The 26,205-nt window shown below is 44.7% G+C and overlaps 3 protein-coding genes across 3 annotated transcripts; 1 reads left to right on the plus strand and 2 right to left on the minus strand.

Moving 5' to 3' along the window:
* Nucleotides 1–3,379: 3,379 nt before the first annotated feature.
* kcnmb3 (potassium calcium-activated channel subfamily M regulatory beta subunit 3) lies at nt 3,380–5,196 on the plus strand (the record flags this gene model as incomplete). The annotated part of the gene is made up of 4 exons (XM_084458274.1): nt 3,380–3,465; nt 3,934–4,122; nt 4,224–4,398; nt 4,798–5,196. 4 exons carry the CDS (start codon nt 3,380–3,382, stop codon nt 5,194–5,196), a joined length of 849 nt encoding a protein of 282 aa, XP_084314400.1.
* Nucleotides 5,197–8,239: 3,043 nt separating this feature from the next.
* Nucleotides 8,240–20,356, minus strand: LOC311325168 (phosphatidylinositol 4,5-bisphosphate 3-kinase catalytic subunit alpha isoform). The gene is made up of 21 exons (XM_084457834.1): nt 20,254–20,356; nt 18,798–19,200; nt 18,319–18,528; nt 17,914–18,164; nt 17,132–17,377; nt 16,865–16,950; nt 16,625–16,730; nt 15,840–15,992; nt 15,367–15,501; nt 15,071–15,195; nt 14,828–14,909; nt 14,473–14,637; nt 14,210–14,313; nt 13,092–13,263; nt 11,376–11,482; nt 10,934–11,055; nt 10,130–10,208; nt 9,644–9,814; nt 9,353–9,470; nt 9,101–9,252; nt 8,240–8,937 (listed from the first exon to the last, which is right to left on the minus strand). Exons 2-21 carry the CDS (start codon nt 19,147–19,149, stop codon nt 8,667–8,669), a joined length of 3,207 nt encoding a protein of 1,068 aa, XP_084313960.1. The 5' UTR covers nt 19,150–19,200; nt 20,254–20,356; the 3' UTR covers nt 8,240–8,666.
* Nucleotides 20,357–22,265: 1,909 nt separating this feature from the next.
* Nucleotides 22,266–23,613, minus strand: kcnmb2a (potassium large conductance calcium-activated channel, subfamily M, beta member 2a; the record flags this gene model as incomplete). Its single annotated transcript, XM_084458180.1, has 4 exons — nt 22,266–22,550; nt 22,811–23,006; nt 23,182–23,352; nt 23,561–23,613. The coding sequence occupies 4 exons, from the start codon at nt 23,611–23,613 to the stop codon at nt 22,266–22,268; spliced, it is 705 nt and encodes a 234-aa protein (XP_084314306.1).
* Between the last annotated feature and the right edge of the window lie 2,592 nt (nt 23,614–26,205).

Consider the following 26,205-nt stretch of genomic DNA (forward strand, 5'->3'; position numbering starts at 1 on the left):
TGCTTCACTGTATTTTTGGAGTAGCAGATGTGTTCGGTCGTTTCTATAGAGAAAATGCAATAAGGCTATTATTTGCGATATTTTAGGCCTACCTGCCTGCATTCTCATCGCCGCCAGTCGTAGGCTACGTGCGAGAAAGAGGTTAAAACATCCTCAAAACCCATTAGACCTCAGTAATTCCATTAGGCTATGTGAAATTCATTCACACAATTTCTTAAAGCATACATCAAATGGGAAGGAAAAGCCTGTTCGCGTGGACAGTGAGTATAAAGACAGCATTAGTCCAAGTGAGCTTTATCGTTCAAAGCAACGTCTTACGTTACAATGTGAGGTAGACTAAAGCAGGCTCTACACGAGGTTTTATGTATTATTAATGGTGTCAGCTCTGTTTCCACCATGTGGTTGATTCTCACACTAGGCTACTCCAAGCACACATGCTCAGTGAAACCACTTAAGAGAATACAGGCCTCATTTCTCATTCATGGACAATATAAAAAGGGTGGAAGTGAGTTTAATTGGTGTATGCCTATAGTGTGCCTACTGCCACGGGAACTTTATTGGCCTGGCTGTAATGTAGGCCTATATCAAACGTATCTTAATAGGCTATAGAGTATAATGAATTATTAATACATTATATTAAATACATGAATATTAATATTTTGACTAAAGAGACATAACACTACTATCAATGTATTAGGGCATAGAGCAGGCTCATCTTTACAGCTGGCCCATAGGTCTAGGGTCCTACACAATAACCCTTCACACACTCTCCAGCCTGAATAAACAGTCTGTCCCATTAAGGTTATTATAAACACGTTAAAGGGGTAGTGTGCTATTTTGTACATTTAGCCCTATAGGCTATGTGGTCTGTCTACCATGAACCTGAAACATAGAGACCATAATTTAACATAGACAAGTCATGACAAACACCTAACAATATTCGCATCGTGATACATTTCACAGGAGAGCATACTGAGACTGGTCAAATTAAAGTGCGGCTAGCTTGACCGCAGTAGATTACACCCTGTGCTTCCCATCTCGGAAAAGCACATTCATCATAGTTTTTCAACGCATTAACATATGCCCCATTGACTTCCATTGTAGCAAAGTGAGAGCCTGCAGAAAAACTGCAGCTAGCAACTTTGTAGGCTAATTGGTTGTAATGCTAGACTTCATCTCGTTCTCCTTCTCCGGTGGACTTCAGATGAATCAGTCAAGCGGGTTTATACAGCATTTGCCTAGAAGATTTTTAACAGTAAAAAAAAGAGAAGAAGATGAAGTTTATGGTATTTTTGCTTTATTAGATAGGAGAGTGAAAAATTGTAGACAGGAAATGCAGGAGATACAGAGAGAGAGGGGGGGGGGGGGGCGGGTTAGTAGCCTACATGACCCGGGCCGGATTTGAACCCACGCCGCTGCGGCTACTCGCCTTAAAGGTACCCAATGTAGTTTTTGACCACTAGTTTGCGCTCTAGAGCAAATTTGAGAAGGTGGTCCCCGAAAATCGCGTACAATGTCATTGCGTCAATACGCGGAGCACATAATAGTGACGTTTCACACATTTTTGTTGTTTTCAAAACATTAGCTAAATATCATTTTGCGAAGAAATTAAAAGGTAGGAAAGACATTCAAGTGATTCAACATGTTTATTAGACTACAAGGAACCATATAATCGAGGAATTTCGAAAATAAACAAAGAACGGATTGTTTTGATTCACGTTTCGTTGGGTACCTTTAAGGCACCATGGTTTGTCATTGTCTTTCAGCTAAAGACCAACCAACGTGAAGACAATTCAGACATCTCAAGAGAAGGACATCACAGATCGCCAATCTTCTGCTACTCACACCGCCCGGAAACAGCACAGAGAGAGCACGGGAGCGCGTGGGACCATCCATCATCATCAGCTTGTCATCGCCCCTGTCATCACGCCAATTTCCACCCAAACAACAGAAGCACCACCGATAACCTGGTAGGCTACCATAGCTTAGGACTTAGAATATGGTTAGTTAGGTTTAGCTTTAGGACATTTTAGTACAGGCCTACAGGGCTTAGTATACATTAGGTTTATTTTATTTGCTTTATTGAATTATATGATATTATATTATATTATAGCCTATTAATGAATTATTAAGCATTAAGTAGCAGTTAATTAATGACTCTATTAACCATTTACTAATGTTATTTATGTTAACTAAGGTTAACTCACCTAACCCTAACCCTAGCCCTAACCTTAACTAAAGTATTAATTAACATTAGTAACCTAACCTAAGCCTAAATAAGCATTAGTTAACAGTTAACTAATGTTTTTTGTGACCCTTATTGTAAAGTGTGACCCATTAATTACTGTCCACTTTAATTGATAAGGCCATAGTAGGGCAGCCCGGTGGTGGTGGCGGCCAGCCCTTTAGATGAGATTAGTTTAATATAGACATTTAATATTAGTTTAAGTCAATAGGATTCTACAGCCCCCCTAGATGTTTATTTTGTCTTTGTTGCACCATTGACAAGCTGGTGTTGGCTGCCTTGCCTTAGGGGTGTTGGACTAAACAAAAGTAACATTGAGTAAATACTTCCATGTGTTTCCCTATCACATAGTCCACATATCATGAATAATAAAAGCTGTTTTGGTAAAGAAAACTAATGAATAATGGATTTAATAAACTTGCATACCACCCAATATTACAATTGTGTGCTGTGGATGTGGGACAGTTTCACAGTCTATACCACAGCCACAAACAAGTCAGACAACATGAGCAGGTTTGTGTGTGTGTGTGTGTGTGTGTGTGTGTGTGTGTGTGTGTGTGTGCATACATGTGTGTTTGCGCGTGCTGTGCACTCAGGGTATGTTAAAGGGAATCATTTTTACTGTGTCAATTTGCCACTGTAGTTGACTTTCGCCTTCAGTGCTAGAACAACAATGTGCAATGTTACAAACGCAGAGTAAAATGCTAAAATGAAATTATGGAAATTAAAAGGTGCTCCCTAAGCAAGGCACCGATACTAGTATTGCAGTACTCAACTGGATCAGGTGTTTCCACTCTCTCTGACATGATGGGATGGCCTTTGCTGCTGAGGTCCAGTGGGAGGCCATTAGCATCTTACCTGGCTCACCTGTGGCGGTTTCTATAGAAACCTTTGTGCAGAGATTGGATGATGTTTTTCGCCTTACCTTTGAGCCTGGGCAAACAAGCGAATTCCCCGCTGTGTATTCAATTCACCCTGTTCATTCAGTCACAGTGCTTCATTATAGAAGGGCAGATGAGGCAACATACACTACATTGTGGAAGTCAGACTAATAGTAACTCATTTAGGTGTTGGACAGAGTTGGTTGGTGTATAGAAGACAGGCCAGCGACTGAGGGCTGTATCTGATGCTGGGATGTTCTTGAACACCGCCTCCCCACGGAAGTCCTTTAGCGTCCCTGTTAACATTAACCTGCAGGGCGCCCGCAGACGACAGACTCGGTAAGCTACATGGCTTCTCCTGGACTGGATAGCAAAATAGTGAGCAACACTCCAAAAAAAGAATACAAGGTATACGGGTGCCTGGGTCAGGGGAATCAATTGTGAAGCAATTGAGTCCCGGCACTCACGGTTTGAGAAATATGCAACATTTATTTAGGGCGACATTTATTTTAATGCCCTAAATAAATGTTGCATACTTCTCCTGGACTGAAACAGCCTAAAACCACCGTCAGATGCAGATGTGGGTCTATGAACTGTTGTTGTGTAATAAGTACAGGGGGTTGCCAGAGAAGAGCAGAATAAAACTTCCTATTTTGTATTTGTGTGTGTGTGTGTGTGTGTGTGTGTGTGTGTGTGTGTGTGTGTGTGTGTGTGTGTGTGTGAGTGTGTGTGTGTGTGTGTGTGTGTGTGTGTGTGTCTGTGGATAACACTTCCTGTTTTGTGTTTGTGTGTGTGTATGGAGCACAGGGAGATCTTCTACCAAAGGGAAGGGCAGGAGCAGCTGTGGAGAAGGGGAGGGGACAGAGCCAGGGTCCAGATGCCAGTGTCCAGCATCGGGGAGGACAGGACTGTTCTCCTGGCCTATGCCATGATGGCCTTCGCCGTGCTCATGTTCTTCGTGGCGGGGATCGTATATGTCAAACCATACCTTGACAGGTAAGCTCCGAGCTCCGAGCAGTCGAAAGCGAAAATGTCAATGACTTCCAATATCGTTTTTATTTTGTTCACTGAAACTCCCACTTCCTCGTGCTTGCAAGTAACTGGGCTGAAGTGGCCAACTGCTCTCTGGTCCAGTTGGAGGTTCTGGAGGAGTGGGCGGACTGCAGAGGGGTGAGCACTGCCCCCTGTCTGCAGGTCATCGTCAACTTCACCCAGTCTGGACAGAGGGCTCGCCTCCACTACGACGAAGAGTCCGTTCTCCTCAACCCACAGGTACAGCGGGGTACAGGGGGAAGTAGGGCAGTCACGGTAGGGCACCTGTTGCAGTGAACCCTGCTTTTCCTCACATTCTGTTTCTCTTGCAAATCAGTCTGGATACTCTCCATAGAGATCTGTTTGTGCCAGATCAGAAAACGATCTGGCCAATCAGCATTGGTTCTGAGGTATTCGAAATACAAACAGCTACGCTGGGCGGGTTTAAGTATGATAACAGCGAGGAGCGGTGATAGACGGCTCATCCAATCACCTTAAAGTGCCTGCCCTTTTCAAAACAGTTTCCAATGGAGAGTTCCCAGATGGTTATGAGAAGCATCGAAGCATAACCATCTGCGAAAAGTGCCTACTCTTTTCCTGTCTCCCTTGGTAAACTATCTGCTTATCCCCCTTCCTCAGTGTTTCTACATCCCCAAATGTCAACGAGACAGGGGAGAACATGAAGACGAAGTGCAAAACATCAAGAGCTATTTGGAAGGGCTGCGCGACCTGGGGACCTCGATGCCGTGCCTCTCCGACCCCACGAAGCACCCCGAGGATGCCCTCTTGACCAGGAAGTACACCCTGAGGCAGGCCCTGTTGTCTCTGCTGTGGCCCAGCCTCATGCTGGGCGGGGGGAGCCTGCTGGTGGCCCTGGTGAAGTTCACCCAGCACCTGGCCCGCGTCTGCTCCGAAATGCAGGACAGCGAAACGGCCGTCAAGGTCAGGCCGACCTCGACGCGGACCCAGGGAAAGCTCTACCAGTTCCTCAGACGCAGGTCTGGACACTCCCCCATGCAGGAGGACAACACCAAGTGACCCAGCGGACACAGTGGAGGTCGCCGTCACCTTTCACAATCTTCTCCAGGAATATTGGTCCATTCAAAACAGAGAATATAGAGTAGATGAATCCCTTCTGTACTGTACCAGGCAGGCTGAACAGGATATCTTCACTATGTCTGCATACAAAACAACAAAGCCCTCCCAGAATTGTTTTTGCTCTAGCAACTGCCAGCTTTAGACAGTATGCGTCATTAGTCTCATGATCGTAAAGTCATGAGATCAGTTCTCAATTACTGCTAAAATGGAGTGAAACATTAGAACTGCTTTTCAAACTGTCCCACATATACTCAAGAGTACACAGAGAAATGCCTTTATTTTTGCAGTACTATGAGTGAATTCAGGTTCTCTCCAGACATGGTAAAATGAATGAATATGAGTAACAAGAGTATGCTAAAAGGTCAATGATATTTACAAATGGGTAGATAACATGAATTCAGCTTTCAAAAACATGCAGGGTTGCTTCTCATCATTGTGCTTACAGACTTTGTCCACAGGGTGTTAAGACCCTCACTTATAACCCAGCTCAATACCCACTCCGCTACCAAACCTCACACTCTTCCTTCATTCACTGCTAAGTTTGTCATTCATATCATTTCAACAACTGGAAGCTGTCTACTGGGTGTAAAAGGATGTATTATAATGAATAATTCCACTTTTTTTTTGGTTAGCGATTATATACTTGAGTTTGCTTATATTTATAATACAAAAATATATTACCTCTTTAGAGTTATTCAAGGAAAGCATTAGCACATGTAATAGCGGTATCAGTACTGTGTTGCCTTCATCGTGACATTGTTGTACCTCACGCAAGTAACGAGGTCATTTGACATAAAATTCAAGTAAACAACATTAGGTCAAACAAAGAATATTCCAATATTCTCATGCATAATTATGCAGTATGATAAAAGGATGACGACTGAAATTACAAAGTAACAAACAAGACATGATGTAGTTTACAGTCATCGTGTAGTCTAAGGGGGAAGTTGATGTCTATCCTTTTTTATGGGTCCTGCCCAATGGTCTGTAACCTGTACAGAAACACACATATCCCTTTACACCTGGCATTAAAATGCATCTCCTATCCAGATTGTATCTAGATATGTTTTAACATTTTTACATTTTAATTCATGTCTCCAGTATTAATTGTCTCCAATTTAGTAATGTCTCTGTATTCATGTCTCCAGTGTCCACATTGAGATCCGATCACTCTGTCCAGCTCATACAACCGAACATCACATCCTCCTCTTGTTTGCGGGGGTCCGAAAAAAAATAACGCATGATTAAGTATTTCTGCCCACAGTTGTTATAGGTGGATTGACAACGCAAGTGCATTTACACTTGTGTTCAGTGCTCACAATGCATCCCTGACCACCTCCAGAGGTGGTTTGAACGATCGGATCACAATCAGTCCTCAATGCGTCTTGGGCGCATTTACACCTGTACTTTCATGGTGGTCCAGCACTATCCGATTGCAATCCAGTCACCTAAAACACATTTTAATGCGAGGTGTAAAAGGGGTCATAGTGAAACGACGGTTTTCTGGACGCAGATTCGGCCAAGTCCTCCTGGATCTAGACCAAACAGCACCTGGATACTCTTCAGACAAAGACTTGGCTTAATCTGCGTACAGGAACACAGGCCTTTAATGCCTTTTGGTTAAGATGGGCTAGAACTGACCGCCAATGTGTCTCTATGCAATGAACAACCTGCAGAATCCAATCCACACATGAGGACAGAAAGTAGGAGAGCAGAAAGACACTTGATGGTAAAACCACACTCTAACAACACTTTGTTGATTGATATACAATCCTAAATTGTGAAAGATCTACAGTAACAGTATGCAGAAGAGGTCTGTGTACAAACTGTGTCCACTTTAGATCTATGCAGATCAATCTACACACTCAAAACCCAACTGACGACACAAAATAATGCTTCTTAAATGCACCGGCTGGCTAGGTGTTCCACCAATCAAGTCTTTAGCCCTGTGTGCAGCGTTTTAGATCCGTTCCCTAAAGTGAAAGGCAGGGTCAAAAAGGCTTTTTTCACAGTTCTCAGAGTCGTCACCCTGTTTGAAAGAAACTGGCGATACTGTTACAGTGCATAACTGTGCATTTCTCCTCCATGTACTGTCTGTACAAAGTTGAACACCTTTCAAGCCATGTATGCACATGCAGAGATTATCACACCTCATGACTTCTTTGCTCTGACATCAGTTTAACGTGTTTTTGTAGTACAGTACAGAAAGATCACAATTTGCAGTGTAACAGCACAGCATACAATATCAAATCTTACACGCTACCCTCCTGCTTCCCTTGAAGAAAAGAAAAGCGCGCGAATAACAAAGGAAACCGATGCGTTTGGCGTGCCATTCGTCTGGCATCAAGTCCTTCTGCATTGCACCCAACTGAGGGAGATGGACGGCAGCCAATACGTGCCAAAAAGCTTGACACACACACACACACACACAAACAAACACACACACACAAACACACACACAAATAATACTGATGGACAAAGACACATACAAACAGAAATACTGCAGAGATCAGTGCTACGAAGACGAACAGGACTGGAATAGTAGTGACTCTTTTACGATAAGACTGATGAGCAGGATGTAGTGGAGTATTTAGTACTTTGGCTCAGTAGAAAATAATAGAGATTTAAAAGGAATAATATGTGCACAGTATGCATACAAGACTATGATAACCTCTGTACAAAATCTCAAACTCAAAGTCACGCTGGACAACACATGACCGTTCCAATCAAAAGAGGCACACAAAGCATGATTTTTTTGTAATGAATGATCATACTTTGAGATCAAACGTGATGCGCCCAATTAGTTATGCTCCTCTAGAATTGCCACAGCAGACGTTGACAAAGACACCCTGGTGTCTGGAATCGACAGCGTATGACAGGGTTTCGACAGCGCTGGTGGAGAGGTCCTCAGATTGCACGATTGTTCATTTCCATAGACGCACCATCATGATTTTAGGTGACGTGACGTGACATCTCTCACACACACACACACACACACACACACACACACACACACACACACACACACACACACACACACACACACACACACACACACACACACACACGTTGATGCTGTCCTGGCACAGAGTGTTCCCTCTGCTACAGTTCAGATTAGGCCTATGATGCTCTGCCTTTTTGAGGTCCTGACAAGGGGGTGATTAAAAGCGCCCCTCTGCTTTCTCAGTTCAGGGTGGGAGAAATGGCGCCTCTCTGCTCATAGTGAACAGGAACATGAGCTCCTGTCTGTTGACGCTAGCACGGCAGATTCCCTTCAGCCAGCTCCACTCTGCCCTCGTAGTTCATAACAAGCAGGTGGAACAGGAAACAGGTCTGCTGTAATGGTGTCAATGGAGTCCCGTGGTTGAGTCCTTCACCTCTCTCTCTCTCTCTCTCTCTCTCTCTCTCTCTCAGTTCATGGCGTGCTGGCGGATGGTGTGGAAGATCCAGTCCATCTTGGTGGTCCAGCCTCCGTGGTGGGCGTCGTTCATCTGCTTCATGAAGTAGTCCAGCGCCTCCTGCTCCGTCTTGTCCAGCGCCAGCGTCTTGCGGATGTAGGCGATGTCGTCGAAGCTCTGCAGCTCGGGCATGCCGGAGCCCAGCATCATGGAGAACAGGTTGATGAAGAGGTTGGCGTGCTGCCGGATGGCCAGGTAGGCCTTGTAGCACATCTCCTGGAACCTACAGGACGAGGAAGGTGTTTAGGAAACTAAACCTGTTTTTTTTGTCTATAACATGTTCTAAGATGACACTGTTCAAGTTCAAGTTCTTGCTCATTGTGTTTATAAAGGGCATTATAGACTCTACAAAATTCTATCGTTCAGTGCAGTTTGGGATTGCCTACCTCTCAAACTCCCTGGTCTTGGTGCATTCCTGCGTTCCTTTGCTGATCACAATCAAGAAGTCTTGCGTCAGAACGAAGGGCACCCGCTCTCTCTTGTACCCAAACTTCTTCTTCTTGTGATCCAGGAAATGGCCGAAGTCTATGTGGAACAGCTGCAAAGAGACCGGAGAACACAATGATTGCATTATGAAAGCCGCTCATTTCAAACATGGAAAGGCTCCTGAGTGGATCAGTAGATGGGTGCCCTAGTACCTGTCCGTCATCTTTGACCATGATGTTGCTGTTGTGTCTGTCTCCGATGCCCAGGATGAACGTGGCCACGCAGTAGCCCGCACAGGACCGCGTGAACAGGTCAATGGCCTGGTCGTACCTGACAACGGGTTCAGTAACAACAACACGGATTCATGACGAACAGCTGGGTCTTCGGTATCTGAGCAGCCAAATGCTATCCACCACACAGATGATGGAACATCGGAAAGCATTCCTATATCCTCTATCTATACCCACATTCTGCAATACACTCATTCAGGCTCCACAACTCACATCTCTCCCCTGTTCTTGTCCTTGAGCCACTGGTGCAGTGTGTGGCTGTTGAACTGCAGCGCCCCCTTCAGGCCACCTTTACACTGGATCTGCATGATGGTGTGGGAGTTCCTCACTACCTCGATGAGGCCCACGCAGTCTCCAATTGACAGGCAGCCGTACGGCAGCATCCTGACACACACAACCACGCCACGAGGAATCACTTACACTGGAGCACAACGCACAAAGCTGACATTACCCAAACAATGAACGGGTTTAGATACAAAAACACAAAATAGATCTAAAAAACTCAAACTCCAAAAAATTCACACTACCGTTACAGAAGTTTCCTGTTCCGACCCCCCCCCCCCCCCACCGGCAGTGGTTATGTTCTCCATTTGTAATGAATTGAGGAAGTCGCTACCAATCTGGAGTTCTGCTATCAAAGTGAGAAACATAAAGGACCTCATTGACTATTCATGCCATGTGGCCCACAGCGGAGGGTACCTGAGATCAAGCCCCTGGTTCTGCCAGATGTTCTCCATGATCCTAATGATCTGCAGAGTCAGCATGTCCTGTCTCAGATCTGAAAGTGAATATTAGATGATGAGTCACTCTTTGATCACTGCTGGGTGCGTTATGGAACAACACAGCTGCACGCCAAAGTCACTTAGCTGGTTAGCTGGCTACATGGCACATAGATGTACAACAGAAAGTGAATTTAGAGAGCAGACAATAGCCTTATTTCCACTGCCGTGCCGAACCGTTCTGAGCACGCAGGGTAACCGTTCCGACGGTGTTTCCACATGGGACCGGTTGGGCCCAGAACCGTTCGCAGAACCGTTCCCATGGCACGGTTGTCTAACTAGTACTGATTGAAGCAGAACCGTTCTTTAGTAGAAATGTGAAAGTTAGTTCCGCAAACAACATTCCGTGGAACGCAACAGCCCGAGAGTTGGAAACAGACACGGTAACCGTTCCCACGGGTCCGGAGCGGCGCGGTTTGAGCACGGTATCGGTTCGGCACGACAGTGGAAATAAGGCTATAGCTGTTGTCTTCACACAGACTTACAGATCAGGGAGGACACAAGGTGTGCACTGGATGCAGACCTGCGTTCAGATAGCATTTGAAATACTTTCATTTACTTTCTTGTGCATGATTGGTCGTCTGAACCAATGGAACCAATGGGCTGTTCCATAATATGCAAACCCCGCCCACCTGACACTCCAGGCAGACTCAAGCAAAAGCCAAAGGAGCTGAAAGTTTTTCAAATGGTATTTGGACCCGTTTCCGACTGGATGCGGACTCACCGTCTCCGTTCTTGAAGATGATCTCGTTGCTCTGGAAGAGCAGCTCTGACATCATGTCAGGGTTCTCCCAGTTCAACCACAGGGGCCTCTTGGCCGACGACATCATCCTGCACTCCTCGAGTCTGGAGTTGACAACACAATGAAAAAAAAACACAAAAAAACAGCATTAACAATATTCTGTGTAACAAAGATGCACATTTATACAGTAGATTATCAAAATACAGTAGTCGGGTGGACAGGTAACCATTTCTGTATCCTTATACACACTGAGGAAGGGCACTGCCTGAAAGGTCAAACAAAGTAAACTATCGAACTTGAGAGTGCTGCCTATTCTCTTTTTCATGTGACACAAATGGGCAATTTTAGGGTTGCCATGTGTTAAGTGAATGTGGAATAGATGGTGTTAGACTGAGTGAGCGGTAAGGAGGCAGGACGGTCACACCTGAGGTTTCCTAACTGGTGCGCTGGGTTGAGGGGAGAGGTGAAGCTCTGCAACGCGTCCATGTAGTCTGGTCTCCTCATCTGCTCCACCAGGAACTTCATCTGGACCTGAGGACCGGAGACGGAGAGAGGGAGAGAGAGAGGGGGAGAGAGAGAGAGGGAGAGGGAGAGGGAGAGGGAGAGGGAGAGGGAGAGGGAGAGGGAGAGGGAGACGGAGACGGAGAGGAAGAGGGAGAGAGAGAGAGACGGAAAGGGAGAGGGAGAGAGGGAGAGAGGGAGAGAGGGAGAGAGGGAGACGGAGAGACGGAGAGGGAGAGGGAGAGGGAGAGGGAGAGGGAGAGGGAGAGGGAGAGATGTAAACCCAACATTCAGAGCTTCTGCCATGTTTTCTTCCTCTCACAACGATCAACAGGGGGTGGACATGAAGACAGTCAGAGACGGAGAGACAGCTCAGGGCTGAGTTTCCCAGAGAGACAGCCCAGGGCTGAGTTTCCCAGAGGCATCGTAGCGCTACGATGAACGCCGTAGCTTACGATGAACGTAGCGCTACGATGCCTCTGGGAAACTCAGCCCAGAACACTACAGCCCCGTTCCTGTTGGCAGTTTGGGCCGCGCCGGGTCAGGCCGCACTGCACTGATCCAGTTGGGAGTTTCCCACGCCTGCTTGGGCCCGGTCCAGAGTAGAGCCAAAACCCGGCGCGGGCAGCAATGACGTCAGATGGGCTTCATTACATTTGTCTTGTAGCTTCAGCATCCAAATTTAATTGTGTATATAAAAGCCATTGCACAATAGCTGTTCATTTAAGGATTTAATGTGACGATAAATTACGACCCATCTATAAATTTAAATGTGTAGCTGCAGCTTTCACAACGTGCCATTGTCCCAGGCAGGAAAGACTACAGTTTTGTAAGTGAAACAAGACATTTTCAGAAGTTCAAAACTCAGTTCCTATTCTTTCCAGTATCCAAGTGTTTCAATCAACTCAACTGGCCACGCCTCCATGGCTATCATACTTGAAAATAAAAATTCTCAATTCAGTCAATAAAACAAAATGTGGCAGTAGAATTCGTTTCTAAATAATATTTTCAAACAAATTATTCTTCCAAATGAAATGTTTGGTTTGAAAGCACGTCGTAGACTATAGGCCTATTTTGGGTAACATGCAAACATCGCAAAGCGAACCTCAAATTGGATAGTCTACTGCCAACATCCACGGTAATAAACTATGAGAGCATACATAGTAAAATATTCTACAAGTAGCCTAATCATGTATTATATTATTTATATTCGTGATTAGCCTGCATCTAGGTCACTGGATGGTAGTTTATACTGAGACTCGGTAGACAAATAGGGGTGAATCCCAGATGGGTTATTCAACTGCCGTTGAAGTAGTCGCAGATCGTTGTGGTAGGCCTACCTATCATGGTTATGGCAGTCAAATAAATTACAAATAAACAAAATCTCAAATTAGAGCTAAGACCTGTGTGAATTCATCCCATAGTAGGCTGTGTTTTTTTTTTAGTTCCTGTGTACGGTCTAAGATGAGGCGTGTCATCAGTTACAGACACACCTTGGAGCAGGATTGCCTTGTTGTTATGGGAATGCTAATCCCAGCCCTGTTGGGCTGACGCGCCCGATCAGACTGTGCTGGGCCAGCCTGTGTATATGGGAATACAGCTTATGGTTCTGGAAGTGGGCCCAGTCACGCCAGGTTACCTTCTGGGCCTCATCCTTCTTCTCCTGTTTTAGCAGGTCGGTGAGGTTGATGAGCTTCTCCATGGCCTCCACCTGTCTGCTCAGGTGTTTCAGGTACATGCCGCAGGCTCGGCAGTAGGACTCCAGCAGCAGGCCGAACCGCTGACTCACCGTCTTGTTGTGCATCTCTGACCTGAGACAGACAGACGAGGGGGAAGAATTGGAATGCGATCATGATGATAGGACTGGACTTACTTTGCACGCTTTAGGTAGGTATGTAGGTATGTAGTAATCCCCGGGGGGAAATTGCTCAAGCTACACACTTTTACAGCATGTTTAACTTTGTAATGAGCAAAAATAATGAAGATTTATAACATTAATGTACAATCCATGCCATTTAGGGATGCACCGATCTGGATTTTTGGGGCCGATACCGATCACCAATTATTTTCTTCAGGATCAGCCGATACCGATTTATACCAAATATAACCAAAAATAACGTACCCATATTATTGTACCGATGTGATGATAGTGTCTTTGCTTGCATAGATTTAGATAAAGGTTGCTCATTATATATTATATAGCTAGAATAGACTTAAAAGATCGGCTTTTGCGATCGGCCAATTTGACGACCACCGGTCGAGTCATTTGGAGTGAAAATCGGCCAATTTACATCGGTGGCCGATCGATCGGAGCATCCCTAATGCCATTAGTCAAGAGGCTAAGTAGCATACCTAAGCAGATGTACAAGGTTGAACACACACACACACAAATCTCTTCCCTTTTATTCTCCCCTCACACAAACTCTGATCTGCAGGGCGCCCTGGTGGCTCAATGGGTTGGGGAGCTTACCATGTAAAGGCTAGTCCTAGTCCAATCCGGGCCACGCCCTTTGCTGCAAGTCCTCCTCTCTCTCTCACCTTTCCTGTCTTTCCTTACACTGTCTATCCTCATAAAAGCTGAAATGCCCTAAAGATCTGCACAAATACAACAGGTTTCACAGGCGCTTAGAGGAAACTTCATACAGGTAGGGGGCCGAGCAAACAAATATAAATGCAAGCTCAGAAGTCAACTACAGTTACTGTATGCAAAGCCCTTGAGCATCAAAACACTACGGTGTTATTTGGAAATCAACTCACTTTAGATGCCAAAAGAAGAAATGTCCTATTCGCTGATTGGTCAGAGCCTTCTTCAGCAGAAAGCGGGCCAATGGGTTATCAAGATACTGCTCGTACTTCAGAACCTGGAAGCAGACAGGCAGGGGGCAGTTTGAGGACAGAGACCCAGGGGAACATTGTGAAAACCACAACAATAGATTTAACTGAAGCGATTTCACCATCAAAGTGGCAGATAGTCAGTGTGTATACAGTATGAACTCTGAGGACTTGGTGCCGTAGGCTACCTGGACCAGCTGGATGAGGTATTGGGAGAGACGGTCATCTGTTAAGTATTTCTCAAGGCACTTCACAGCGAAATCTCGGATCATTGGGTCTGGGAAGTTGCAGTCCAGCAACTCCATGGCTTGCTCTGGCTTAATGGCTGGCCAGTCTTTCAGAAGGCAATACATCTGGAGAAGAATGGAAATCAGCCTAGCTTTCATCAAAAACATATGTTTTCTTCAAAACACATCAGAAACAAATGCACAATTTAGCTGTCGAATCACATCAATGCAATAAGTTCAATCGGAAAACATTTGGTCTCCATGCAGTACTGTTCCACAAATAAACTGTCAGCAGGAAAAATCAGAGATTGTCTACCTGTGCAACCTCATCTCTGGAGTTCCATTTCACTGCCAGAAGAATCTTGGGTAGTATTTCCGGAATACTGACACAGTAATGTCTAAAACAAGAGGCCTGGTTGAGCATCTTAGGAAACAACTGCTTGAACCGCCATAGAAATAGCAATGTTACTTGCTCTGAACAAGTACTAGCCACAGACACACATGCACAAGCACGCACACACACATGCACAACACACACACACATACACACACACATTACCTGTGCCTCCACAGGAAGTCCTTCTCCTGCTCAGTGATCTCAGAAAGAGGATCTCTGTTGCACACCAGGCGCAGCTGTTCATTGTCACTGTCTGTCAGAGGGTTGTCCCGAGCCAGTCTGTTACTCTGGGGAACGAGGCATGGAGGTCATTAACGCTCAGCATGAGGCTTCAGTAAGTGCGCTGGCGAGGCCAGTACACACACCTTGTCGTGTCCGAGTCGATGCCATGATGGATGATCCAAGAACATGTTAATATTCATTAGGAAGAAATAAAAAAAAACGCTTGTTCTCCTTACCAAACCGGGGTGGCAGTAGTTGAAGCCGAGCTCTCGGGAGATGTTCCAGTTCGCGTGCTCCTCTATGGTGACCATGTCTGGGAACTTCACTGGGCTACTGAAGTGGTCGAACTCCAACTCCAAACAAGGGGTTTCCTGTGTGTTCAGAAACCAGTCAAAGGGTCACTTAATGAGCTTATTTCAACAATGACAGCCTATTTAAAGAGGGTCAGATAAGTGTTTAGATGAGTAATTAATGAGTGTAAAAGCAGCTTAGTTAAATCAAGGCAGCTTATTTCTAGTGCTATGTTAAAGGCAATGACACACCGGTCATTTCTAGAGGCAATGTTGAGCAGAAGTGTTGTTGGAGACATTAGCGGGAAGGGTCTATTTGGAGCCAAATAAACATGGGCAACAAAGCTCCATGCGAAAACAGAATCGCCATCAAAAGATACTGCTCCCAATAACTGCTGGCAAAACCGGCTCCGTCAAACCTTGTTTGGGTTGGAGCCGGTGACACCGATGGCGTTGAGCAGGTCTTCCAGGCCGTGGGGGACAGGCCACAGGTTGAGAGCCATCTTCCCTGCCACCAGCGTGTGGGTGTAGTCAAACAGGTTGATGTTCCCCCAGGCTAGAGGACAGTGCTCCTGGAGGAGAGAGGGGAAAAAGCATGGATATAGATTGTGAGACCCTGCAGAACAGATCCTGGCTACGCTGGGATGAGAACAAAGGGTTTCGTTGCATGTCAGGTGACTGGTTATTGACTGGTTATGTATTGATTACTTAAAGGTGATATAGATAACATTTTTATGCAGAAAAATTAGCTTTTAGAAAGGTGCGAATTAAAAGCATTGCTTCCCCACCGACCCCGACAAAATTTATCATTTACATTTTTTTGACGGGTCCAAAATTAATGTGTTTAAAAGTATTTATCTGTATGAGATGCCTGAGGTTTGGTTCTCACCTCTCGCAAGGCTCGTGAGCCAATAGTATTATGACGTCGGTACCACAAGGTATCTGTCGGGAGTGATCAGGAGTCATAATACTATTGGCTCAAAAGTCAGAGTTGTTATTTTTTTGTAAATTGTAAGTGATTTGTCAACGTAAAATGTTATCCCTAACACCTTTAACGCAGATGCTCATATCATCAATTTCTTTACCTTGATTTGATTCAACCTGGAATACAAAGTGGAGTACAACTGTTTGCTTGTACTAGTACATAGACAGTTTCGCCCACATCAGACAGTGTTAATGGAGAAGTAGTAACTGCTTTCCTCACCTCTTTAGCCCCCTTCCTTCCCTTCACAGAGCAGATGGACAGGCAGAGACGGGCGGCGCGGGGGATGTCTGGAATGTACATGTCGTAGTTCAGCCACTCGTTCCACCTGACACAAAAATACAGTTTACGAATCAAACAAACGCACAATATCCCCGTGATGCTGGACAGATGGCCAGAGCATGAAATATGGTCGTTTGTAGAAGGGCGCAGATTGATGTGATGTCTGGATCGGTGTAGTACCTGGGATTTGAGCACGGCACACGCTGAGTGTTCACGTTGTCACACAGCTGCTCCCCACCATGGTATATCCCCGTACGAACATAGATCTAGATCAGATAGATAGTGACAAATATTCAGTTGTCAAGTGTGGTAAAGACAATAACCTAGCAGGATCTCATCTACAAACACCTATTAGTCACAATCACAGACCAAGAAGCGTCTCCCTACAGTGTGGTCTGATCCGTGTTTATGACAACAGCGTTAAAGCACCAACGGCTAACTAAGTACCTTGTCGATATCCCTGATGTTCACGTTGACGTAGGTGGCACACAGTATTCTTATCCGCAGAGTGCCGTTGATGGTCCACAGGGACTTGGTGGCCGTTTCCCCGTTCATGTATGGCGTCGCCGTGGAGATGCGTCGGGCGTATGACGGCATGGTGAAGGTGTCTATGGGCAGCTGGGAGTACAGACTGTCCTTCGCCATCAGCATGAGGTTGGGCATCCTACCCAGCATGATGCAGCTTCTCACATACTGGGAAGAGAAAGGTAGAATCATGACTTGCATTTTCTGTACTGTAACCAGAGGTGTTACTGTACTACAGACGACCAGTGTAATATCTCTTTATTAGGTCAGAGGTCTGAAACATATGGGCCTTCATGCGTTTCTGGTCATGGATCAAATTAGGGGTATCGCGATATACCGGTTTTGCGATAATCATGGTATTAAAAAAGTGTAAATAGTAATATCATGTAAATAATCCAGCCATGGCATATCGTGTGAAGGAATTTCAATGAGATAAATTACCTTCAAAAACCCTGAAATGTGAACCATTGATTTAATATGCCTATACACAGCAATTTCAGAATTTCAGAGAAAACAAACATTGGAGCAAAATAAAGTTTTGATCAAAGATGCATTTTAAGTGATCACATACATTTTTAATACATTTTTTAATAATTTCTATAGATATTGCAATAATATCGTCAGCGTCGTCATGATAATCATATTGTGAAAATGTGATATTGTGACAGCCTTAATCATCACCATCATCAGGTTGGTGAGCTCACCTTGTACTGGCTGAGGGGGTACTTCTCCAGCAGGTACTCATCACAGCCGCACACCTTGAGGATGTACTTGCCCTGGTACTCCTGGACGCACATCTTCAGCTGCTCGTGGGACAGCAGCATGCTGCGCGTCTTCTTCCTGATGGCCTCGGCGATCACCTGCTCCGGGACGCAGTCGTGGTTGATCTTCAGGGTGTACTTCTGCTTGTCGTTGCTCGGCGATACAATGACCCAGATCACGACTATTATCTGACCTGGGGGAGAGAGAGGGTGGGGGGAGGGGGGCTCAGAAACATTTCAATGACAAGATAAACAAAGTGATTCTCTGTCTCACCCCCTTCCCAGTTTCTCTTATCCCATAGTTTCAGTTCTATCAAGCTACAAGCCACCTGTGCTCTCATCTCCTACCTTTGTCCAGCTTGTTGAAGATGTGCTTGGGGAGTTCTACTGACGACTCTACATTGGGAGGGTAGACGTACAACGCTCTACTGATGGGGCCGTTAGTGTCTCTGAGGTCCACAGACTCCTTGCAGACATTCAGTATGTTCCTTCTGAAGTCCTGCACCTCTGAGTCTTTTACCAGATCAAACTCACATATAGGCATTCCGATGGCAAAACCTGTAGGAAAAGAGAATAATGCTGTACACTCTTGCACTTCTTGCATATTCTATCAATGGTTGGCATGTCATCAACACCCAGATTGCCACTGTACTATACATTACTGCAGAACACATACAGATGTGGCCTCAGTGTTTCTTTGGCCATATCCATATGGTGTGTCAAGCTGCAGGGCAGTCTGAGTGCAATGCAGCTGCTTTGCAGGTGACCTGGAACATCGCCATTATATTGGTGCTCTCGTAAAAAAAGAACACAAATGACATACTTACCAATTTCTCTATTGAGAATTTTCTCCTCCCGGTTGCCTACTGGCTCGATGACTTTGAGGAAGGCCTGAAACAGTCTGAGGTCACACAGTCTCCTCGTCTCGTCGTAGAACTCCTCTCTCTCCGCCTCCTGCGTGACGCTGACGAAGATGTAGGAGGTCTCCTCCTGGAGAAGGTGGTGGAGAGGGTACTTCCTGGCCTCTTTGAACAGTTCATGTTTGACCGTGATGAGTGTGGCCTCGCGCAGGCACTCCAGAGTCAGGATCATACCATTGGGTAGAAGACAGTCAACCAGGATGCTTGGGGGCATCAAGTGCATGCCCCATAGTTCCCCCGAGGATGGCCTGGGAGGCATGGTGGCAGTCTGCTTTACACAATGCTAGTAATTAAGATGAATAGTGTTGACCTACTGGGAAGAGAGAGTGGGATGAAAATGACATAAGAACCACTGACCCGTTTATAATCGTGCATAATGCCTGTGATAAACAAATGAGGACAGGCATACATGAAAAACAAATCTAACATACGATGCAGATCGCATGGGTCTGCTCAGCTTATGCAAGAGAAAGTAACGTTGATAGGTTTACTCTACAATTATTGTTCATATCATTTACCAATTATTTTGGGACAGATGTTGCTCTAATATTTGTTGTCAGTTAGCTAGCTAGCTAATGCTAACTGCTAATTGCAATGCAATTGGAGTTGACAGGTTGAGAATGGAGTAGATATCAGTACATATTCGGGTTGATTAACTATCAAAATTGTCATTTTAACGCGAAAGCTGTCATGTTAGCTAGTTGATATTCATTCTAGTTGTGTCGGTAATAGCTAGACTAACGTTGGCTGGCTGACGGTAGCTAACGTATACATTAGTGCCAGAGTTTGTGCTTTAGCTATTGCTAACATTAAAATGCGTTAGTAAGCGTTAATAACCTGCACATTTGGCTGACAACTGGGTAATAACTAGCTAGTCTAGCTTGACGAGTACGCAAATCACCAGCTAGCTCTATGAAAGGGTCACTTCTTTGTAGCTAAAAACACCGGTGTGTAACGTTAGCAGCACTAGCTACCCTAGGCTAACGTTAGCCATGTTGTTATCTATTGCTGGGAAAATAAGCTATCCTAGCTAATGTTAGCTTTGTTTCACCAGCCTAGCTAGTTAGCTAGTTTTACACACACGGTAACTAGCTAACTGGTGATCTAAAACATATAACACTAATAGTGAACGTGGCTAGCTGCTATAGAAAAACAAACTGTTCACTCACAAAGAATGCCAGAGAGGATGGCTGACTCGAGCGACGGTCATTTTCACTCAAATCAAGCCACTTTCTTTAGCTAGCTAGCTAGTGAGGACCATGATGGAGCTAACGTTACAGCCTGCTAGGCTAGCTAGCTGAGTGCAAACGGTAGGGCGAGCTAGCTAGCTGGTCTCTAGTGTAAATAACACTCGTAACGTTACCGTGCATACGTTGCTAGACCTCTCGCACTCCCCCGGGCCCGTACTAGCTATTCCATCGAAATATCAACACGGCACAGTTTCTCAGGAAAAAACGACTGTTAATTGAAGAAGTCCTTATTGCATCGCATAATTTCCGAAAGCGAATCAACTACATTTGGACAGCTCTCTCTGTCCGAGAGACGCTAGCTGTTACTCGTTTAGTGAGTACGGGGCGCGCCCCGTGGCCCAGATAGCTGATAACATTAGGGCTCTCGATCGATGCCACTTCGAAAGGCTCGGCTCGTCTGTCTGAAAACCAAACTATAGCCAGGCGTGTTTTGACGGATCTATCTCACATTGTTTGAATACAAATTAGCCTGCGCTTTGCTGGTCAATTATACGATGCAAATGACCACCCAACACCGGCTTGGTACGGCAATGTGACGGACCGTCGTTCAGGTGGAATAAAACAACTGAGCCTCAACTAGAGACTGGCCAGCCCAGATCGTTGTCACTGACAGTCCTCTGTCTAATATACAGCAACGCCCACGTCGGCACGGGCTTTGACCTCAAAAAATGATTCCTCTAACGTTCAAAAAATACTTGCAGGTCGTTTATCCTATGTTTAGTTTGTTAAGGGTGGATGTGATTAGGTTGTTTAACACTATGGGCGACAAAAGTTCTGCTGAACTTTAAAGGCTGAGTGTAACACAATGACAACGTAGGCGAGCCTACGTAGTATGTAGGCTATAAGACCTGACCTTGAAATGAAAAGGACATCATTTGAAATTGAGTAGGCCTATTAATTCTACGTAAAGTCGGGATACATGGGGAGTCATGGCCATGTGAGAAATATCCTGCAACAATGTGGGGTTCCTGTTGGCTCATGAAAATCAAATCAAATATGTCCTCTAGCCTAAACGTGGCTACGTCTGCATTAAGGTTCTATTAATTACTGTCCACACGTAGAAGGAGAGGCATGTGGGCTAGGAGGACACATTTTATGACAGACTGAATGAATCTGCAATTAGTATGGCTCTAGGCTACTCCCGTGTTAAACATTTGCTGTATTACTGTCAAATGGAGCTCATTGACAAGGCCACGCATCAAGAGATGACAGACACATGATAACAAAGGACAGCAGTCCATGTCAATGTCAAAGATGCAATGTATGTAGAATATAAAAATGTACAGACAAAGCCAGTCCCATGTAGAGCCAGAAGCAGGATATTTCTCCAGTAGGTAAACGCATACAGTATTTTACTGTGAAGCCTATGTGCCTCGAGAGGGGAATGGAAAGAAAAGCACAACAATTAATATAATAATTTGAAATTTTGTTGGAACATAAAGCATGTATTACAGCATCATGTAGTCTACTACTGGACAGCCTCACCATGGGAAGAATAAGTAGCAGTGACTATCAATTTTCTTGCTTGCTTTGTAACATTTATTGAAAATATTCATCATCTTGTCTCTATGTTCTGTACCTCTGAAAAATCACATACTGGTCTTCATCACTAAAGTAAGCTTTAAGCTTGCTTAACACGTTAGTTGTAGCCTGGTTATCTCCTACAAACAGACATATTTTGGGAAAGAAGGTCTGTCTTATTGCTCTGTCAATAGATTTCACATTTTGCTTGCTATTGTTGTCTATGTAATATAACAAGTGCACACTCACCAATATGGCAAATTTAGAACAATACAAAGAGGGTGCCAAACAAGTGAAGGACATTTGTGAAGAATGGTATTTATAATGCACATGGCAAGTCAGTTAGACTGCTTTTCATGCAACAGTGACAGAGGTGGCACATGAACAAAATATGTTTCTGTTCCGGCCCGGAACATCCAGTTCGCATTTAAAACAGTTCCTTAGAAGAGTGCTGTTCTACAGCTGTTCCTTGTGTCCCAGCGAGTGAGCAGCACTACAAGAGGACACCCCCCGGGGGTCATCTGGTTAAAACAATCCCTTTCATGTCAATGTCTGCCCGGCAGTGACCTTGTGCGTGCCTCTCCGGGCACCTGCCACCCCTGTTTCACCTCTTGATCTTCACGATCTCCTCACACAGAATGGAGAGGTACTGCGTGAGCTTGACCATGAAGATTATGAGGGTGCCCCCGGCCAGCATGCAGGACGGCCAGAAGAGCGTATGGAAGACGGCGCTGCTACTGTACAGCCGCGTCAGGAGGACACACTCCTGTGGCCCCCCGGGGTCGTAGTAGCAGGTGACCTTCTGGTGCTCCTTCAAGCGTTCCGAGATGTTCACAATCATGGAGTGCGTGGAAAAGCTGTCCTTTTGGCACTTGGGCACGTAGAAACACTGTCGAGAAGTAAGAAGATTATAGTAGGCTGACCTACAATAAGACCATTCCAGCACTGTACAGCCCAACAACTGCGTTAGACATTTTTTCATCACACTCTGAATGTTGATACTACATCATTACTTCTACCACTACACTGTTATGACACGTCATTATCCCTGTCTTACCATGCCTTCCCTGTGCCTTTTAGCTTAGCAAGGCTTTATGGAGAGCCAAAAAGGGAGGCTATCACATAAGGAGATTTCCCAGTTATGCTCACCTTAGAGTTGGCGTCCTGGGTCTCTTCGTTGTGGGATAAGAGGCTAATCCGCTCCGTGCTGTTGACACTGACGTAGATCTGCAGGCAGGGGTACTTGGAAGCTCTCCAGCAGTCTGACCCGCAGCTATAGGAACAGTTCACATCTGCGACGATGGTGGAGTTGAGCACAACACAAACACTCTCCTCAGTCCACACACTTTATGCAGAGATGAGAAGAAGGCGAAGAGAAATTGGTTTCAGACTGAGATGGCGGCGGCAGGAGCTGTGTACACCACATCAACATTGCCAAGGATGGTTCGATCAAAACCTTCACAGTGCAAGTCAATATGGAGAAGGTAATTGAAGGGAAACTACATCCATCAACCTGTTACCTGTCTGCATAGGAGCGCAGGATGGTGATCCCCAGGACAAAGTACATCATGACGGAAGAGAGGACCATCCCCAGACCCAGAAAAATGGCCCGATCCTCCCCCGCCCTGAAAGCTGTCACTGTCTTCTTCTTGTCCAGGATATCAACTTCCCTGAACTTCTGGTAGATCGATCTATGGGACGATAGTCAGTAAGTAAGGTTGTTACAGGTCAACGTCGCCATGGATAGGACTACAAAGGAAGAAGGAGAGTAATTTTGCCTCCAGCCCCGGTCTCGGATGATTACTGGAAGTGACAGAAACACAAATTCAAGCCTGCCACATGAGCTATACCCTGTCAGTTTGAGATAGGAATTACAGTGTTTCCAGACAAGAACATTACCTTCGCTCTCCTCCTGATGATCCTGCACTTTTGACTCCTGTCACAAAGAACATCTTCCCAGACGCCCCCCGACTCACAGAGGAGTTACGGAAAGACTGTTGGAAAGACCTGCAAAACATTTAAGACAGCCCTTTACCTATCAAAATCCTATCTATCTACTCAGACAGTCCCCAACAGCTCCAGGCAGCATGACAAATTATACAATACCTTTGGTGCATATTTTTGCGGTGCATTGAAAAGCAGGCAATAAAAACGTATCCACACTATGCCTCTAACAACATGAGTAGCCTAGTGATCCCTCCATAGCCAGAAATGAGGGGTTTTGCTGTGTAAAGACAGTGAAGCCCCCTCAATATACGGGACCTTCGGGTCAACGGCAGCAGGTAAACATTTAACTCTGAACACAAAGAAATTGTCAAGAGGAGAGACAGAATGATCAACTACCACGTTTAAACAGTGTTAAAGTTAATGAAGTTTTCATGAAAGACAAACCTGTTGGAGTGTGAACACGAATGCTGTCAACACAAACTCATTCGGTCCTCTTATTACACAACAAGAGCTAAACCTGGAACCTGGGACCTCTCACTGAACACTTTGTCCAATAAAACATAGCCTTTCACAATCAAAAGAGTTGATCCCCAGGGCATATTTAAATGAACCCCAACTGAGATGTTCTGAGTTATGAGCTCGGGTTGTTTAGGTGTCAGCGTGCAAGGTAAAGGTAGATGTAGCCCCACTTTAGAAATCGCTAGGCTTTTATTGAGAAGGCTAATTTGGAGCCAAGAGATTTACATGGCCATGTTAGAAGTCCTGCATACACAAAGCCTTAATTGTTATGCATGAGCTCATGATTAATCTGACAGGCCTGGGGCATTATTGGACAAATATTACAAATGGCATCTTGAACTGTGGAAAGGATTTAAATAAGAACAGCAATAAATCTCACGTAATTGCAAAATGAAAACACAAGTAGATACTGTATGCTTTGAATAGAGGAAATAACATTCAAGAAATATAATTTGTTTTCCCCCATTGAGTAGCTAAGTATGATGGCTTCTGTAAAGCATCACATCTTGTCTCAATGCCCAGAATAATATAGAGAAATGGCAACAGAAGAAAAGTTCCTGACTGACGAGTAATTTCCTCATTTCTAAACGACTGCTGCATTTTAATAGAGTTGCTGACAAAGCACAAGTCCTGCATAGCACAACCATGCAAAATGCATTTATCACAAAATGTCTCACATTCATCGAAATATGAAGGTTTGTCTTAAATGTCATAGATGTTTTGATAAAGGATTATACAAATATTACATTGTGAAAGTCTCATGCATACCTGTATTGATTTCAGCCAGCCAGAGGGATTTTTGGAATGCCTGCTGAATCCACCTTTACCCAGTGTGGAGCTTGGGGAAGCTTTTAAAAGCTTTTTGCTCCAGCTGATTTGTACCCGTGCTTCACGCATCAGGAAAGCCAAAGTTGCAGAGGCAAGTGAGTTTCTATCCAAAGACGTGAAGAATGGCCACTGACTCTCTACTTAATGAACTATGTACAGTGTCTGACCTTGTAGACTGGACTTCCTTTGCTGATTCTTGTGAAAATGCAACATAAAAAAGTCAATATATATTGTAATGTGTGATATGCTGTACATGTATTACAGCCACCTACATATCAGCAATTACAGTATCATCAAGGGGAAAGTGAAACGGTCTTTGCTAAGACCACATTTTGGAATGGAATAGTATAAGTCTCTTTGGATGAGGGATGAAGTTTCTTTGGATGAGGGATGGACGAGGTGCCATAGTGCACCGGACTGTGGGAAAAAGCTGATCACAGCAGGAACGTGTTGTGTCTGTATTATTATCTATGTGACCTACGATCTGTGTTCTGACTTTCACTGCAGACTCAGCAAAGGGCATGTTAAAGGTGCTATTGATAAATAATGTATGTAGCCTAGGCTACTGTAGACGAATCACCCCGCCCACCCAAAAAAGCTACTGATTACTTTCTCTAAAATGTAATTACTGTAGATTACTACTACGCTCTGAAAAGTAATGAGATTACTAATTACTTTACTTTTGAGCTACAGATCATTTCTTACCCAAATCATAGAAGTGCTGATTTAGGATCAGTTTTGCATCTTAGATCATAATATACGCTAGAAAATCAGTTCCTGCTGCACTCTTAGCACATCTTGATCCTGATGACATAAACAGTCAGTTCAGCCACGACTGCAGAGACCGCATGTGCATATTAACCAAATGAAAGGGAGCAGACACACGCATGAGTAACTCAAAAGTAAGTACAATACTTTTATTCTGCACCTTTCCAAAATGATGATGATGATGATTGCTATGAGTGTTTATCTTTGTTCAATTTGAGTTTACATGTATAATCGTACACTGTAAGACTGATAGCATGTGGTTATGATAGTGTCTCAGGTCAATTGAAAGGGTCTCAAGTCATGCTACAATTTAAACCCTAAAGGCTCAGCTGGCTTTGTTCATTGTCTAAAGGTGGTAGGCCTAACTCTCGCCTTGAATCTGAAAACTTAACCATCGGGCATAGTGGATTTCAAAGCGTATCCTGTTAATAATCTGCTTCAAACAGCCCTGGCTCCTACTGTACCAGAATGTCCCAGGATGT

Source organism: Borostomias antarcticus, assembly GCF_949987555.1.
Source record: "Borostomias antarcticus genome assembly, chromosome: 24".
Taxonomy (NCBI): domain Eukaryota; kingdom Metazoa; phylum Chordata; class Actinopteri; order Stomiiformes; family Stomiidae; genus Borostomias; species Borostomias antarcticus.